General features: G+C 41.5%; 1 protein-coding gene across 2 annotated transcripts in view; it reads right to left on the reverse strand.

The window, feature by feature from the left end:
• Window positions 1-12,871, reverse strand: part of LOC125895517 (BMP/retinoic acid-inducible neural-specific protein 3-like) — a 70,513-nt gene extending 57,642 nt beyond the window's left edge. Inside the window, exons 1-2 of one of the 2 annotated variants that reach the window (XM_049587417.1) lie at window positions 12,300-12,871; window positions 11,679-11,986 (exon numbers count right to left, since the gene is read on the reverse strand). In XM_049587417.1, the coding sequence (XP_049443374.1) occupies window positions 11,679-11,932 (254 nt within the window). In that variant the 5' untranslated portion in view covers window positions 11,933-11,986; window positions 12,300-12,871. Of the gene's footprint in view, window positions 1-11,678; window positions 11,990-12,299 lie in introns of both variants that reach the window. The other variant, XM_049587418.1, reaches the window with a different exon arrangement.
• Between the last annotated feature and the right edge of the window lie 6,126 nt (window positions 12,872-18,997).

Raw genomic sequence — 18,997 nt, forward strand, 5'->3', positions numbered from 1 at the left:
ATGCCTGGAATCACATTGTGTACATAATGAGGCATGCACATACTGTTAATACACGCTGTGCACACACACCCCCACCTCAAACACACACGCACGCACACAAACAAATGGAACAGAAGATAGAAGAGCCACCGGCTACGCTAAAGCCTGCACCTCATGACACAGTGGCTTTCTGTCAATGACATGCCTGCGTGGGCTTTTTAAATTTTAATCACTGTAGCTGCATGCTGTGTCACCACATACGTGTATCAGCTCCATTTTTTTATTACACACTTTGTTGTTTAACACTTTAACGGTTGATATGCTCTGATATGGATTTTTTGAGGTCTTCATTCCTCTCAGTTATGATCACATTTTGCAGTGTTGTCACTGATAAGCCATGTAACCAACATCTCTGTATTTAGTGACATGAGTACAGCGGACACTCAAATCATCAGTGGGAGACTCCTAAGTTGACTGAGACTGCTTCAAGTTGAGCAGTCTTTTTTTTTCTGCAGAGTGAGCGCTCTTAACTTTCACTCTACACCTTGGAACAAAAGGCTGCGGGCACTCAGTAACTTAATACAATAAGTCTGCGGCTTTTGTTTGGTATCTAGTGTGAGCCAAAAGCATTTGAACATTCATAGTGGACTGCCAAATCTGAATCAACTGATAGAATTCTGAGTCGGTTACAGCCGTAGTGTTTATGATCTTTAAAATTGTAGAAAATTGTAAAATGCAATCTTAACACACAGAGGGGATGGTCAGAATTATTACAATTCAAATTCCTTTGAAACTACACAAGACAACTTCCCACTGCAGTGGCTCAAAACAGTGATAGTAAATCATTGTGTGAATTCTTGAAGGTTTATAGGACTTTACTGCCAAGACATCATGACATGTCTCCATCTTCATACCTGTGTGAAGACATACTGTGAAGAGCTGTAACTAGTGATAATTCAGTCTTACATTATTGATTCACGACTTTCTGTGCACCGAGGAGTTTTTCTGCCATCTACTACTCGTAACACCTGGTTTAAACTTGAGAATTCTCCATGTCATTTGGGAGTGGGCGGCATGTTTTTCTGTTTCAGGCTCAGTCTACAATGTAAGATGATATTGCAGATGCATTTTTTGGGTAAAAAATATTGATCCTTAGGGGACAAAACAAACCACTGAAGCTAGCATGCACAGCATACCCCAGTAACTACAGATCAGGACATCCATATAAAATATAGTCAAACTGGGGCTGTCACAATTTTGATTCTAAATCAAAATTCAATCTAATTTATAGGTTTTTATTAGTTGTATTTTTAATTTATCTGCATTCATATGCAGATATTTGTTCATTGAGATTAACCAAAATGACTGGCACACAGAAGAGGCAGTCTTGGCCTGGATGTCTGCCTGCTACACTGGAACCCCCAAAATATTGGCCGTTGCCAGATGCTCATCATTGTCAGACCAATAGCCAGTGGGCTCTGAGATTTTCAGGGCAGAAAACCCATGATCTGTTGATCTTTGACTGTAAATTTAGATGGACAACACCTCTCCACGCCCTCCCACCATACAAAAAAGAAGCTAATATGTCCTGGATCCAGGCAATGCCACCTTGTGCTGGTGAAGTTATTTGGAGCCAGAGTCTGCGCAGTAGCAATCGCAAAGGGGAGCCATTCAGTTCCTGCCCATTCACCTATCCGACCCAATTGCAAGCAGAGCCATTGATGGCAAGGTCACCTATTAACAAAGAGCTGTCAATCACGATGTCACAACCCCTTTTTATAGCATTTAATAACTAGTCTAATTAAAACTGAACTTGTCTTAGTCCAAACAAAATGACAAAAATCTTTAGGAAACAATGATTTGCTGTGTGCTCTGATGTTTTTATTTGCCGATGCACCATCTGCTAACACAGAGGGGGCAGGGTTCATGACCTATATTGCATCCAGCCACCAAAGGGCACTTAAGATTTCTTGGCTGCACTCCTGTCATGCAGTCCATCTTTATACACTGCCTATCATCTCCACAAATCAAAATTCAAAAACTGAATTCAATCGTGACCTGAAAAAAATGAAAATCTAATCGTATTGTGGATTTGGAGAATCGTGACATTCCTATCAAACACTGAAGTAGAGTCTCTTTCATAAAAGCTGCTTCCGTGGACCTCTGGCCCTGATAACTCCCCCATCACACACTTGTCAGAAACCATAAGCTCTGTGCTGGCTGAAGTCCTCGTCACTGCCATCACAGCTGGTGATCGAGAGGAGGAGGCTGCTCTGCTTCTGTCCTGGAGAAACATTCAACCTCAGAGTGAAGGACAATAGACTTGTCTCAACCACAACTCTGTCACTGAACAAAGCATTCATGCATGAGAGAAAACTGCAGTTCAATGAGAACTGTATCTCCGTAGCTCTTTCTGGGTCTGTTCTGCCATGTGTTTACAAAAAAATCTTTACCATAATAACTTCCAGACACTAATATATTGATTGTAAACAAACAAGACTATTGCACCGAGGATCAACAGCCTCCACTGCAACAGCATTCTGCATTGTGTGCAAGGTCAGATTTGATTTGGTTACGTAGGCCAGGAAAGTGGAGGAGCAGAGGGGAAGTGCTGGAATGTGTTCTGCATTTAAAGAAACATAGCACCAACACTAAATGAAGTGTGAAATGAACCAACTGCATCCATCGGCTGTTTATTGTAACTTTGCCGAGGCAGAATAGTCAAAGAGTTTTATTTTACTGACCTTTTTTCCTCGTCCAGATACAGTATCTCATTATCCTCAAATTGCCTAAAACTACCTGTTTGTGATTTCATGACGAGGAACATCTTACAGTCCTTACAATCCTATCACTTCCTTCAACTTATGCATTGCATTGTAAACCCTGTTTCCTTTTCTATTCTTAAATTATAGGCTGCTGCTTCCTAATTGTCAGTGTATTGTCAGCCTTAAATTAAAGGCTGCAGTGCATGTTTATGGTAATTCATGGTCGTTTAGGTATAAATGATTCTCATTTTACTCCTTAAATTCACTGATGTACTGGAATGTGTTCCAGACTGCGATATGTAGTGCAGACTGTACAGTGGCCTCTGATTGGTCTGACCATTTTGTCACCTCAGGCATCACTGGGGGTGTGTTCCGAGTACTTTTTCTTTTTCACTTTCAGTAGGTACTGCAGCTGCCCTTAAAAAGTATGTACTATTGCATGCAGAATGCACACAATCAGGACATACTACTTTCTCATAACATTACTGTCAAACAGCTGTCAATGAGCTGTCAAGCTGTCATCTGTTTGTGGCTCAGTCAATGTGACATATTGTCTGCTGCTTAGAGGACTGTGGGTCAGAATAGCCAGAAGAGCATGCTGGCTTGCATACTGCAAAATTAGGCCGTGTGTTGTAGAACACCCTGGTATTTCTGGCATATTGCATTTGACATATTATGTAATGGGACTTACTAAATATTGCTTTGGCATACTATATAGTAGTATGGTAGTATGGGTGTACACAGTGGCACAGTGGAACGCACAGTGGTTATTTTAATATATCTTGACCTCAGCAAGATGCTCGCATGATCATACCGGACGTGGACAACAACTCAACAACTCGCACTACAGCTGCCTCTGAATGGTGTAGAACAGAGATCCAGAGTGTCTATTCCCCTTGTGGCGCAGGGCGAGCAGCAATGGGACACCATTTCAATATTCTTACTGTCACACCAATCCTCATTCCTCATAAATCACATGCCTCTTCCTTTTTTTCTTGCCAGAGTCCTCTGTTCTTTCAGATCCTCATCGAAAACTAGAGTCACATAATTGAATGCTGTCTGGTATTCCAGGATTTAGCAGATTTAGCAAGTTTTGGTGAAAAAAAAGGACATCACACTTCCTAATATCCCATTGGAAACTGACACAGGCTCAAAGGTTGTTCAGTTTATTGTCCAACGCCTGTACAGTGGCTAGCAGTGTGCTTCGCCTGTCCATGTGATCAGGATTGCAGCTGGTGATCATCCGTTTATGTTTGAAAAGCTCACCCAGCCAGGTAGCAGAGTTGGCTAGATGAGAGTGGTGAGTGACCTGTGGCCATATGCCATCACAAATCACAAAAAGCGCAAGCAATAAATGAAAGTTCTAAATGAGATCTTTTCAGTGCCAAATGGACACAGCTGAAATGATGGCTGATATGTTGTCATTAAAAGAAAACTTAAAGGTATAACTAGAAAAGTGAGGTTTTGGTCTGTGCCAAAAGGGCACAAGTGAGCTTACACCCTTTTGGCACTGAACAAAGCACAATGGGTAGAGCTTTGTTCAGTGCCAAAAGGGTGTAAGCTCACCACAGCAGAGGAGATTTTAATGAAATTGATGGAAGATGAACCAGATGAAATAGATGGTCTCGATATCGACTTAGAGCCAGAGGGTAAATTGAAGAGGAAAAGAGTTACTGAGAACTGAAAAAAACTAAGCAAAAAGACAGAGAAGTTAAGGCCAAAGTTATGTTACCACGTTTAATGTCTGTCTGGATAAAAACTGTGCTTCTTATCGCTACAAATGTGATGAAAATTCCCCAGGGTTAAAAATGGGAGATTCAATCAGTCAAAAAGACTTAATCATTGACCATGTATTGAAAACATAAAGTGTAACTGCTCAGCCCCTTCTCATTTTGAAGTCAAATACAGCTGCTTTGTCAGTAATTTCCGCGTCAGACACCTGATGCAAAAAGCACCTTTTGCGATGTACGATACACCGCTGGGCAGTGCCATTTTATGCAGCCGTACGGCTCCTGTCAAGGTGGTATGATATTCCACTAGACGGCAACAGGTTGAAACAATGCCGGTAACGACGCAACATAAAGAGTTGCAAAGCCCCTGCAGGGTGGGCCGGATTGTTTGTGGATGGGTCCAACAAACCCTGCACTTTCACTTGCGAGCCCGGAGTTCGTTTCCCGTAAGATTTCCTTAACTATGGGCTTTTGTTGCCTTAACGCAACTAAGTGCTTTTGTTTACATCCAGGTATTGGTAGTGGTCCCAGAACGTCAACAGCAGATGCAGGAGGACATCTAGCATGTAATATGTAGAAAGGCCACTGACAAAATGTGATAAATTGGGAGGTGAATGTCTAGTATTGATACAATTTAACTGAAATTAATGTGATTTACTGACATGCTCCCATTTTTCAACTTGAACTGAAGCAATATTGTTTTTAAAACGATGCTCAATCTGATAACACAAAAAGAACAAACACTGTATTCTGTGTATGGCAATAGCAGCTGATTCAAGTTTGATCAAAATTTGCTTTGGCTCCTCTGTTTAACCCTTGTGTTCCCCTTCAAAAAAGTTACATCCATGACCCTTCAAGTGGACAAAAATGTCCACTTTCTAGAAACTTTTGTAGTGTCCTAGAAAAGGTCACAGGGGGGTGATTTTTTGCATGGGGGTGTCATTCTGGGTGAAATTTCAAAATCCCAACTTTCAGCATGAAAATCCATTATTTGACCCTGTAATGCATTTTTATCCCATCCATGACCCTTCAAGTGGACAAAAATGTCCATTTTCTAGAAAGTGTCCAACAAAAGGTCACAAGGGGGGTGATTTTTGGCAAGGGGGGGTAATTTTGGGTTAAATTTGAAAATCCCAACTTTCAGCATGAAAATCCATTATTTGACCCTGTAATGCATTTTTATCCCATCCATGACCCTTCAAGTGGACAAAAATGTCCATTTTCTAGGAAGTGTCCAACAAAAGGTCACAGAGGGTTGATTTTTGGCAAGGGGGGGTAATTTTGGGTTAAATTTGAAAATCCCAACTTTCAGCATGAAAATCCATTATTTGACCCTGTAATGCATTTTTATCCCATCCATGACCCTTCAAGTGGACAAAAATGTCCACCTGTCATTTGGCCATTTGTATTGTTGCCGGCATAAAAATGCGTTACAGGCTCAAATAATGGATTTTCACGCTGAAAGTTGGGATTTTGAAATTTAACCCAGAATGACACCCCCATGCAAAAAATCAACCCCCTGTGACCTTTTGTTGGACACTTCCTAGAAAGTGGACATTTTTGTCCACTTGAAGGGTCATGGATAGGATAAAAATGCGTTACAGGCTCAAATAATGGATTTTCACGCTGAAAGTTGGGATTTTGAAATTTAACCCAGAATGACACCCCCATGCAAAAAATCACCCCCCTGTGACCTTTTGTTGGACACTTCCTAGAAAGTGGACATTTTTGTCCACTTGAAGGGTCATGGATAGGATAAAAATGCATTACAGGGTCAAATAATGGATTTTCATGCTGAAAGTTGAGAATTTGAAATTTCACCCAGAATGACACCCCCATGCAAAAAATCACCCCCCTGTGACCTTTAATCTCTCTGTGAGGGAGTTTTGAATTTTGGAAATGGACAAAAATGTCCAGGGGTCACACGAGGGTTAATCTGATATGACGCCTCTTTGGCTCCGAGCCCTGGATTTGCAAAACAGACGTAAGAGCATATATTGGCATAAATTAACACAAATTTAAAGAAGGTGGAAGTGGTGCAGTGTTGTTATACCACCCTTCAATCTTTTAAGAAGACATTCTGGATGGTTTTGTGTAAAATTTTATGACGTTGAACTGAGAGACCATAGTTTATGTCTCTTTCCCTCACACCACAAACCATTCAGGCAATCCTCCCAACAAGTCCTAAACAAATTAACAGGTTTATCATTGGCTCTCAAAGTGTTATATTGATCCAGCATCCCTAGGACTTTGTCAGTGCATTCTAAAACCATTACAAAATGACTGATATGAAATTGCTTTGTCAAGGCACAGACCTTAATTAATTTAGGTTAGGGGAGGATTATTGTGATGGTGCAAGGAAACAATATTAACTTAAGGATAAAGGAAAGTGAACAGTCTGAGCATGTAAAAGTCACCCACTTTGCCGACTCCTCCCTGACATCCTTAATGAGAGGACTTGTGTTGCTATAACAGAATCAAGCCTTTCATCTGAGAGACAAAAGTCATTATTCACATGGAACCAAAGGCAACATAATGGCATTTGAACAAGCAACCAATGATTTCTTTTGGTAAAGGGAAGCCTCTTGATTGCTAACTGGAGCAGAGCTAATGAGTATAAGTCTAACACTTTAAGTAAACAGCAACAGATAGGCACTATTTTGGAATATGTTTGAATCCTGCATTGCCTACAATCATGTTTACATTGCCACTGCCACTGACAGCAAACCATTTGCACTGAATGCAGAGATATCAAAGTGTATCCATGAAGTCACCCTGCTCTAGAAAAATTTGTCAAAGATATCGAGAGGTCCCTTTGATTCGATGAATTACACATTCATATTAAAAACGCCAGATGTTTATCCTTTAAGACTTTAAGAGTTTTGTATTTCAGTATTAAATATTCATTCCCTGTACACCTACTCTAATCTATGATATGGCTTACTGCAGTATTGTGTTTCGCTGCAGGTATTATATTCTTTAATGCTATTTTCTAATCTTTGTTGTATACCCCTTTATTCCATAGCATTTAGAATCTCTTTTAAATGTGCTATCTCAGCTAACATATTTAAAAGACAACACCAAAATCATATACACAAGACAGATGAATTACAATACTTCCACCGGATCTAAATGACATGATTCCACGGTGCAGCACAGGCATTTCAACACCATGCCTCTGCATCCTATTCTTTCTACAAACATGTTTGCATAATCATGAAACACTAATCACTCCATAATTACAAGAGATGACTCCTTACATCACATGGAGTCAACGCAATAGCCAGTGGGCTGATGGGACAAAGGAGAGGAGAAAACATGGGAGATGAGGCGTGATATAAAAGTTATGGCCCATGAAGAAGAAGAAAGGAGGAGCTGACATTCTGACTAATATGCTACTGTCTGTGGCTACAGCTCGACTACAGAAATCATGGAGCAAGAGCTACTCACGTTCGCAGGAGTGATTTCACAACACCACAAGCTTCTAAATTATTAAATGAAACATGCTTTTGTTCATTTTACACCCATTTCCACCTGTGATGCGCGCCTAACAGCAGGAGCGTCACAGAAATATCTCTAATGTGAACTCATGCTATCAGCGTGAACAAGAGGAGCAGTCAATATTGAAATGCTGTTAATTGCTTGTCTTTTGTGAACACACCCAAGTATATCTGGTGGACGAGGAGGCATGCAACCTGCTAACTGCTGTCAGTGTGAAATAATGCCAAAAAGCTTTTAGGAAATTTGCGACCCTCGACAGAAGAAGACAAAAAATGACGGAATGAATGGATGTTTTAAAACCTGCCATTATGACTGGCATTACAGGTGCATTTTTCTGCAGTCACAGTAGGAGTAATATTGTAAAGTGCCTGTTTCTCGCTTTCTTTTGAACCCGCTGAATCCATTAATTCATTGCTTGAATTATTGCATTTGATCAGACCTTGAGAAGAGAAAACCTCTTTCACTTAGAGGGTTTGCAGTTTGAAAATCACTTTTTTTTTTTACAAAGCTTCATATTACACTGCTATGACAGAAAGCTGTAATTCTCTGAGCTTTTAAATCTGTCCTTTTAATGTGGACCAGACGGAAGATGAAAGGTTGTTAGTGTAAAAAAATTAAACACTCACACTAACTTCTACACTGAATAATACTCCATTAAAATTTCCATTTTTTTTAAATTATAATTAGAAATGGCTACAAGCTGTTCCGGTGCAGTGACCAGCCAGCAGGGGGGGATAAAGCTCCGGTTCCTCTCATGTCCCCTCTTCTGTAGTGATACTCCTCCAGTCCTCCCCCTCATCCCGACTCCCTCTCCCCTGCCCCCTGACGGGAAAGGCCAACCGAGCTCTGGAGAATATTTATGAGCGAGGGAGAGCAATTGGTTTGAGATCATTCGACAAGGGAGGGAGAATGGGGGATGGCGAGAGGGAGGGAGAGAAAAAAAAGGAGAAAATCGAGATAGACATGGAGATAAAGGCAGAAACAGAGGTTGCTTTTCATTATTATTATTTTTTTTAATTTAAACGTCTTTTAACCCAATGGTTAACCGAAAGTAATTACTCATTACAATTTCTCAGTCTTCATCTCAGTATTCATGTGTGGTTGCACACACGCAGTTATAATGAGCCTTTTCTACAGCTACAAGGACCAAAAATCTGCATACGCACTGAAGACGACTGTCCAAACTGAGGACATTTTGGCTGTTCCTCAGTTCCACAAGAGGCCAGTTTGGGTTTTGGATTACAACATGTCCCAGTGACAATTCAAGAGCCAATAACAAGACTTTTACAAACCCATAAATGGCCATAATGTGTCTACAAGAAGCAGAGCTGTGTTGCTGATCAATACGAATGACTCAAGGATTACTGTGCCTAGGATTTTCTGGCTTTCAAAAGTCATGAGTCTGTTTTGGAACAAATAAAACGGCAGAGCCCGTTGCATTTTGAAGGCACTTGTGATCTCTTCAGTTCTCAGCTAACTGGCATCCTTGACTGCTCGGCGTTGGATGACGGTCGGTGCTTCGGGTGCAAGATATTTAAAGCCTAAAAAGACTCGTTTTTCAAGGCAAGGAAAGCAAATGACAACGCAGAAACATTATTCCACTTTTTAACATGGTGCTATTCTTCCTCTTCATTGGGTTTCTATTGGATTTTTGCTCTAATTAGTCAGCTTCGTTCTCTTTGGAGGAAACCGAAAAGGCCACTGTAGCTCAAGGGGAAAGGAGGGTTATAGACTTGTCAAGTTTGCATTTCTGGATATTTGCTGATAGAGGTCAAGAGGAGTCATTCTGTAGTTAGAGAATGCTAAAGAGTGTTTAGTTTTGGAAACTAAAAGTGGTCAGAAGATTGTCCGTGGGAGTTTTAGTAATACTGTGGTTTTTATGTATGCAAATATCTGTTGGATATTCATGCCATGGGTGGGGTAGGAAGACAAAAACACAAGAAGGAAGAAAGGGAGGTATAGAGACATCCTGGGAGACAGAAAGAAGAGGCCAGCAGAGAGGCGGCAAGGGAGGAAGTGATGGATGTGAGGAAGCCAACAGCGCTACATTCTCTATCTTTGCCTGGCATTGTCACCCCTGTCAGCTGCTAAATGCCAGTGTCAGTCAAACCTCTGTTCAGCTGGCATCAGCCCCTCCACTTCACGGCTGTGGATGCTCTGCCAGCATCGCTCTCATCAGCGGGGTATCACAACACTTACCTGGCACGACACGCAGCCACAAACACAGACACTTGAGTATGCACGCCCACTCATGGTCAGCTTATTGTTGTTGTTGTCGGCTGAAAACGGCACATCAAGGTTTCATGAAATCAGAAAACTAACATTGTTTTTTTGGCGACTCTGGATGAAAAATACATTTTGAGACGATTTTATAATCCGTGAAATTTCTTCACCTCTAGAGGACCGCGACACCCTGAAGTCAAAACAGTATGCAAAATCCACTTATTATGGCAATTTTTAAAATAAACATGTATAAATACTATCATATATCCATTACATAAACACCCACACACAATGTTACCCCTACAGTTATACACCATGTGTGGGTCATGCCGCCTCAGACTGATAAAATTCTTTTAGGCGGTGGTTCAGTATCAGTCTGTTGATGTAGAGTTTTAAATGCTTCAGAGGCGTTTCTATCCTGAAGAGAATAAAACTCAGGGGGAAATACCAGCACAAACACACACCCACGCTTGCATACACACAGATGACTTACAAATGAAGAAAGCCCGCTGGGTATACAGTTGAGGTTTACAGCTGTTACACTCTGGTTTGCTAGCGTGCGTAGCTTAAATCATTCAGTTGACATGACTGGTGAACTTTGGTGGAATGTGTAAACTGACAATCGTCATTCTCTCTTTTGAGATGCAAGATTCAGAGCTGCATCTTAAATTTTATTAGAAAAACACTACTTTTAAAACAGCATACACACTTTCTCATGTCTTATATCTGATTGACAACAAACTAGACAGCTACCTAGTATCCTGTGATCTCATACGTGGGAGTTTGCATCATGGAATTCTGTCCTGTAATCCCATGATTCCACCCTGTTGTCTCAAAAAAAAACCCCCCTGCAAAAACGTCCTCGTCGCGAGCTTTCAAACGATACCCTGCTGCTTCTAAGCACACACCCACTATACTTCACATCACACACTTCTGAAGCCATCCTGTCTACCCACTGTCACACATCAACTGGCTCAGTCAGATATCTGTTACGTCCCGCTGCTTTGCCCAAACCCTCCTGCGGTATCTCCACTTTGAGTTTCCACTGATATGCAGCATTCAGGGGGTTTGTATCGTACTCGAACCATATGCCTCTGCTGCCCACAAAAAAAAAAGAGAGGAAGCAGCCAGTCACACCCCAAAGAGGCTTGCATCTGTGCAGAACACATGCAGAGCTTTCATTTGTATGCAAAACTCCACTAAGTAATCGTCTCAATGCTTCATCCCACAGTTTGCCACCTACTAAACCTGCATCTTTTGTAGTCTAAAGAAAAGTATGTGGTCTCTTGCCTATACTTTTCTAAAGATCCTGCAAAAAATATGCCTCTTTTCTTCTAAGCAAGGCCACAGGAAGGCTTTAAGTAATTACACAACACCCCAGCATTTGGTTCATTTCACAAACAACCTCCCTCGCAGGCATCAGCTTTGCAGACTGTGCAGGCAGTCATCCCTGACCCTGCTGCCGTCCGCGCTCTCTCACCTGTATATCTTGTACTTGGTGGTGAATCCTTGCTGGTAGCGCTCTGTGAAATCAACAAACTCCTGGGAGTGGTGAAAAGGACCCTTGTCCGACAGGAGCCAGCCCAGTGGCCCGCTGGAGCCGCTGAAGCCAGCCCCGGCAGGGTCCGCCGCCCCGGCCCCTACTGACACCCAGCTCTGGAGCAGGCTTAGTGTTAACCACTTCCATAGAAACATGAGGGCCGTCAGTCTAATGGAGATGCACGGGCCACTCATGCTGCTTCCCCCGGCCCCGGTGACTCCTCATTCTCCCTGCACTCTGGATGAGTCCTGCTGGGGGTGAGGAAGGAGAGGAAGAGGGTGAGGAATTGAAGCAGTTCACACACAGAGAACAATAAGATTGTAAGTGTGGTTTGGGCGTGAGTGGGATAGAGATGAACTGAGAGAGCTGCATTTTTCCAGTATTGCTGGGTCAGAAATGGTGACAAAGTGTCACTAATTTTAGAGGTTAGAGTATCTACATTAGGTTTAATGTACATAATATAGCAAATAATATTTTTTAAAAAATATATATTTTAAATTTAAATTGAATGTTAGAAAAGTCCCAATGCATAAATTTATTATTTATTATGATGATTTTTACCTTATTCTGTAAGGATTTTGGTCCGTGACTGGTCGGAATTAGTCTCCGCAAAATCCCCTGATAGGACCGTGAAGTTGGGTTCGGCTGGGCGCACAGACGCGGCGACATTGGCAAAGGACTTTTTACGGGGTGGATTATCGCCACAAATGCAAACAGAGGCACAATTAGGGGCAGCGGAACTTGAGTGAAACAGAAGATGACATCCAACCTCCTCAGAGCGCGCTCTTCTCCTCCTTTTCACAGTGGCATATTTCCAGCGGAGAGCATTCAGACGATGCGCAGTAGGTCCAATCCAACGGAATGAGTCGCAGCGGACACGATGCCTCTAGAGCGCACAGGGTCAAACCATCCAGGGTAGACTAATTATTTCAACACACCAATATTTTCTGGGTTCTGGACCAAATGACCACCTGCGTGTGAGAAGCGTCGCTGTAGCTGCCGCCCTCTAACTCATTTCTGCTCTTTATTGGAGAGACGCGCTCGGGGCGCATGCAGGGCGCACGGAGAGCCGCCGATGCTGCTGACGGTGCCTGGACTTCCAGCGCACTGAATGTGTGAATGGCATTCGCGGCGCTCTCTCTCTCCCTCCCCCTTTACCGTACCGCCGCAATTTAATTTATTCCAGCAGCGAGCACACTCCCGGTTGGCTGAGACGTAACTGGAGGAAGTGAGAGTAGGAGGTGTTCAGAAGAGGGGTGCAGGTTGGATGAGGCGATGGCCAGAGGATGCCGATGTGCTTGAGTCAGATCAGCCTTATTCTAGAGACCCGACAGAAGTTGCCTGCTGTTGGGATTGGCAGAGATTAAAAGCAGGATGGAGAGAAGAGAGGGAACAGTAGGAAAACAGAATTAAAGAGCAGCACACTAACTTAACTTTAACAAGTCTGCCGCCTTAATATTTAGTTTTATTTTTCTTTAATTTTGCTAATAGAATTAAAATGGCACGATCAATTTTCTAATAACAAAATAAGGCAAAATAAACAATCATTATCAAGAAAATTAACAAAATATATTTGGATAAAGTTGAATTATTCAAAGAACCAGAGAAACAGTCATCAGCAGAATTTGAATTTCATACATTAATATTCAAAGAGTCTACTGCGCGGAGCTATTCCAGTTTAATAATTGTAGATTGTTAAAATGGATATTATCTTAGTGTAAATTACTCTTAACAAAAGTTTGAATCATTTGAATAATGACTTTAATGATGGCAGTGGTGGTGATGATGATGACGATCATGAGGAGGAGGGAAGGGTGTATTCAGCCCCCTGCAGTTATTCTCGTTATCTTCTTTGCCCTCTTCCTCCTTCTCCTTTCTTCCTGCAGAATAATCATCACTTTCACCATCAGCAAACTTAATTAGATCTGCCTCTCTATCCCCGCTCCATGCGAGCGCCTGTGCGTCGGACACTGAGCGTGGATCAGAGAGGCAGAGAGCAGCCGAACGAGGGGAGGGATATATGTGCTGCCTTTCAGCTTTTTCAGCAGACGTTCAAAGGGAGGTTTTATACAGGGATTGGATTAGAGAAATGAACACCATTGAGTCGCGAGATTCACTGGCTCCCAAACTCAAAGAGAAAGTGAAAATCCCGTGGCATAGCGACTTGCAGATTCTGGAGTGAAAGAATGAGTTGATTTGTCACGGTTTCATCATCATGTCTCGGGATTGGGTGACTTTTCTTGTGACCCTGCCTCGCAGCCATGATGACTTGTGAAGGACAACTACCTAATAGGAACAGACAGTCTTTGGTCTCTAGTGTTGTTTCTGGATAAGGGTTTTTCTACTTGCCTGCTTTTAAGTTACACTGAAGCTGACCATTTAAAGTTTGTCTGCAAGCACAGGTTCAAGTTTTTTCTCGAAGTTTTGAATAAAAGATGATTCTTGGTGGAGAGCGTGTCACGGCTCATTACTTTCATGGATTCACATTGCATTTGAGGCAGTTTTTAGAGCACTGTTTTCAGGTTTCAGAGCCCCAAAACTCACACGAGCAGAGTGGAAACAAGTCCCTGCAGCTCATAGTTACAATTCAAAATAAATCATTCATCCATTCCTGTGCATTTGTGTGTACCAGATGAAAGATGTTTACATGTGTACTGTGATGTGTTCACAAGCAAGTGTGCTTGTTTATTTCTTTTTAGGAGAGCCAGTCAAGGCAACAGTATTGATTGCCAATTGGAACATAAGGATGTCCATGCAAAACCAGATGTAAACCGACACAGCACAGAGAATAAAAATCAAAGAGAATGTCACAGCAAAGGGCTCATTATGGCTCCAGAAAGGTACAGGAAATGTGTAGGTCACAGTGGCTGAGCGGTGACCTATAACAAGGAGTCACCCGTGTGCTCTTTGAGGCCGCAGTAACCAAAGATTATAGAAGCGGAACCTTGGCAACCACATTCACCAGAGGCTCTGAAATTTGTAAACCATGAAGAAATGTTAGTTGGAATTCTGCAGTGTTGCTACTTGTACTATCCAGGAATGCAGCATGTGTTCATTCTTATCATTTTGCTCCTATTCATGATTGCTCCTATCATATCCAGGATTTATTTTTAATTCAGTTTTAACTGTATTTTCCGCAAAAAGATTTTTTGTTGTTGTTGTTTTGTTTTGTTTTGCAGCCAGAAACAGTGCACATAAAATACATAAAATGTACACAAACTTAAACCTTCAATAACGTTTTTTTTGGCCACTTGGGGGCAGCAGAAACAAGTCATGAACATTACTGACATATCACCACTTTTGAATTATAAGATTCTATCTGCGTTCTGAGCGGTTTAGAGATATTGAGCTTCAAAGTTTTGTGTTCCAAATAGCAAAATGATGTCAACCTTTTGTTTCCAAATAAAAAAGTCTAAAAATGCATACAGCTTAAGAAAAAGATGAGTACCTGAACAACTCAATTTAGAAAATTGTCTGATAGAACCTTTGGTGACAATATCATCACCAAGTTGAATATAAGTCCAGTACTCTTCATTACCAAATCCTGAGGGAAATATCTGGCTCTTTGGCTACGAAACGCTCCACTATATCACCAGCTACTTACTAACTTGATCTGTCTGCTGTTTAGCACTGAGCAGATAATGTATAGAGGGTTTTTAAGAGCTTTTTTTTTTTTTTTGCTGAAAACAGCAGCCTGAACAATGAAAAAATAAAACAATATGTTGGGGGCCGGAGAGCTAAACAATGAGTTGAACCTCACTAAAAAGCTCTGTGAGCCCGAGGGGAGCTGTAGATTCTGGTTTTAATTGTCTGTAGTTTTATCACTAGCAGCCACACCTTGTCACATTGTTATATAAAAATAATGATTATAGCCACTTTAAGCCATAAATTACATAAAGTATACTAGAATGCCTTCAACAGGCAATGTGGTTGTATCAAATATATGCTGCAACCTGCCACTTACATTCCTTTGATACTATATTTGCACAAGTACTTAACTTACAGTAATGGATATTTTCACATGAACAACACATCAAATGACTGTGTGTAATGTCAGAGGGGTCACTTGTTGTGACAAACTCACAGACAATTTGTGGGAGCCAAAATTATTGGTTGCAAACTCTAACCCATTTCTGTTTTCTGAGTTGACTCCATCTAGTGGCTGTGGATGGCTGAGGATAAAGCAGAGGGAGGCTGTCTGGAGGGTGTGGCCAGAGGAGGAGGAAAAGTCTTTGAACTCAGATCTTCAAGGCCTGATGCAGACACTATGCTTTGTTTATCTTTAAAATCCTTATTCAGACTTAAATTTACACTTTCTATGCGTTGTATTATTATTTTTTGTTTATAATAAACACAGATTCATTTTTTTCAAAATGTTTTCATGGACATTGAATTTTTTGGATGTGTCGAGTCAGACGTATTTCTTCTCAGCCACCATAGTGGTTATACAGCACCAAGAATAACCACTGCATGATTGTTACCCATTTTTGCACTCTCCGTCCTCTCTATTGAGCTTTTTTTTTTGTACCTTTTTTGGCTCAATTGTTTGGTTTTACGGCCTGCAACTTTACTCTCAGCACTATAGGCTGATAGACAAACTTAGCTGGTGAACATAGTGGAGCATTTAGCAGCTAAAGAGGCAGATGTTTCCCTCAGGAGTTGGTGGAGACCAAAAACAAAGATAAAAGTAAAGTGAATACTGGAGTTATGTTTGACAGGTGACCTGAAACTGAATTCCAAATGTTCCAAATGTTCATGTGTGTGCTGGATATTTAAATAGGAAACCACGTACTAACGCTGTCATAACATATACTTAAAATAGTAATATGTCAGTGTTATTATTACTACACCTTGTTACACTGCTCCAAAGTTGCCAAACAAGAAAGAAAATCCAGGTTTAAAGGGGCTCAATGTCAAATTCTGAGTGTATGAGTTGTCTGGACACAGTTGTCAACATGAAGGTGGCTGTGGCGGCAGTTAGCTGTTAATGGTGCTAACTCCATAAACAGCAGGGTGGACTGGGGATGGGCGCTATTCCTCTGTAATGATGCCATCCCAATATCTGCAGTAACTGGCGTACGACCGCTGTGTGATGTGGTAGCCAGTGAGACACACACGTACTAACATGCAGATGTGGCCAGACCATCTTACCACATGGACCACAGAAAAGCACGGGCTACAACCAAGCGGCAACCTCCATGGCTGAAAATTAGGCCAACGTGGAAGTGCCAAACACTGTACTTCCTTGAATGGCCACTTGGGGCCGGCTCTAGAGGCGAGTCAATCCCCATAGCCCCCCATGCTGAAATGAACAACTTTTCAGTAGAAATATACATGTTTACAGCATTTACAACATTCATGACAACTGTATGGAGGGTACATTTTTATAGAACTGACTTTTTGTCAAGACTTAAAGTTATGCAAAATTAAGAGCAGGGCCGCTTCAGTGACTGGCTGCGTCTACGTATCCACGTACGTATTGGAGGTTTTCCATTTTTATCTACTTTACATTTACTTTCAGAAGGAAATGTATCTTTTACTAGACCACATTTAATCTTCACCGTCATGTTGAGGTCCTATTACACTGCAAATTATGGTTTTACGTACAAAATTATAACAGCATATAAAATATAATGCATTGTTTTTACTTAAATTACATTGTATATAATAGATATTAGCTCGAACTGCTACAGTATTAAGTGATCTTTGTCTTCTGTATAACTATAATTTTGTCTGCAGGACTTTTAATTGCAAGTTGTTGTTTTTTTGTAATTTCTTTAACTGTAGCATTATTACTTTTAGTTAAAAGTAAGGGAATATGTCTTCACATAGAATACAGTACAACATAACATCAAACCTGGAGTTCATTCAGCTACCAAATTTGCTTTATCTATATTCATTAACAAAAGCTCGCAATGTTTGGGTCTGTAGAGCCCATCCCAGCATGCACAGGGGCAGCAAGCAATGTAAAACTATGAGCAGGTCATTATTCCATCACAGGGGGAGCACATATAAAGAGACATTCACATTCATATTCACACATGCCAACAGTTCTCATTCTTCCAGCCACCTGACTTTCATTTTTCAAAGAAGCAGAAAGACCTGGCATGCAGCTCCAAGTATGCAGAGCACAGCCGTGGAATCAAACTCCTTAGTGTTAAGCAACACTGTGCACCACTGAGCCACCGTGCTGTCCAGCAATCATCACGCACAGCAAAATAATAACAAGCTGCAAATGGTCTTGTGTCGACAAACAGCTGGTGCACAGACCTCGGGCTGAGGTCTCCTCTCTGCGTGAGTGTGTGTAACCTTAACGAGTGGCGGAGAGGACCCAGGCAGTTGCATTTACTCAGCACCGAGACAGATAGTCATTAGGGGAGGTAAACATTCACTTAAGCCTGAGCGTGCTCATTGATGCCACTCAAGGGTCTTTGTGAGGAGTGATCAGGGAACAGAGTGAAGCTGAGGTTTTAATTAGCCTGAAAACCTGACAGCCTTTGTCAGTGCTTTGTCACAGCAGTGTTGTCTTTACTTGTTTTCTCCTCATGAGCTACGGGACGAAGAAAAAAGAATCATGTGTTTACTTGACATTTCTAGATGCTAGATGAAATGCGGGCCTCACTTACTGCACTGTACTCAATGCAGATGTCTTTATGCTCAAAAATAAATCTTCAAAGTTATCTCCGCCTGTGAGCTTCGAGGGATAAGACTCTGCGTCTTCTTTGTTTGTATAAGTAGCGCTAAGTGGCGCAGGATGCCTGGTAACTGCTTCTGTGTCTCTGTAAATGATAAATTGCTACCAGTCAATTGTGAAATAAAAATCATCCTCAGTTAATGTTGTCCACAGTACATATCTCAGCGTGGTCAAAGGCATACATAATGTGGTGATTAAAAGAGCCAATAGCCTGACAACGCTTTAATCAGAATCTGCATTACTTATAGCTCATCTGGGTCACCAGAGTCGCCATTAATCAACTAAAGAAAACGCTGAGCTTCTTTAATTCTCGAGCAGGACTGCACAAGTATTCAAGGTTTTTTTTTTTTTTACAACAAATATCCTGTTGCTAATTAACTGTCTGGTTCACTGCGACGTCTTGTGTTGTTCTCCGTTTGAGACACATCATTGTATAGCGCACATAGAGGAGAGTCAATAAGAAAGAGATCAGCGCTGCAAGGCTGCTTCAGGGCTTAACAGTAGATGGTCATGGCCTCAGTGCATGATTTTTCTCTTTCATATCATTCATGCCCTTTTGTTTTCT

Source organism: Epinephelus fuscoguttatus, linkage group LG10 (genome assembly GCF_011397635.1).
Source record: "Epinephelus fuscoguttatus linkage group LG10, E.fuscoguttatus.final_Chr_v1".
NCBI classification, from domain to species: Eukaryota; Metazoa; Chordata; class Actinopteri; order Perciformes; family Serranidae; genus Epinephelus; species Epinephelus fuscoguttatus.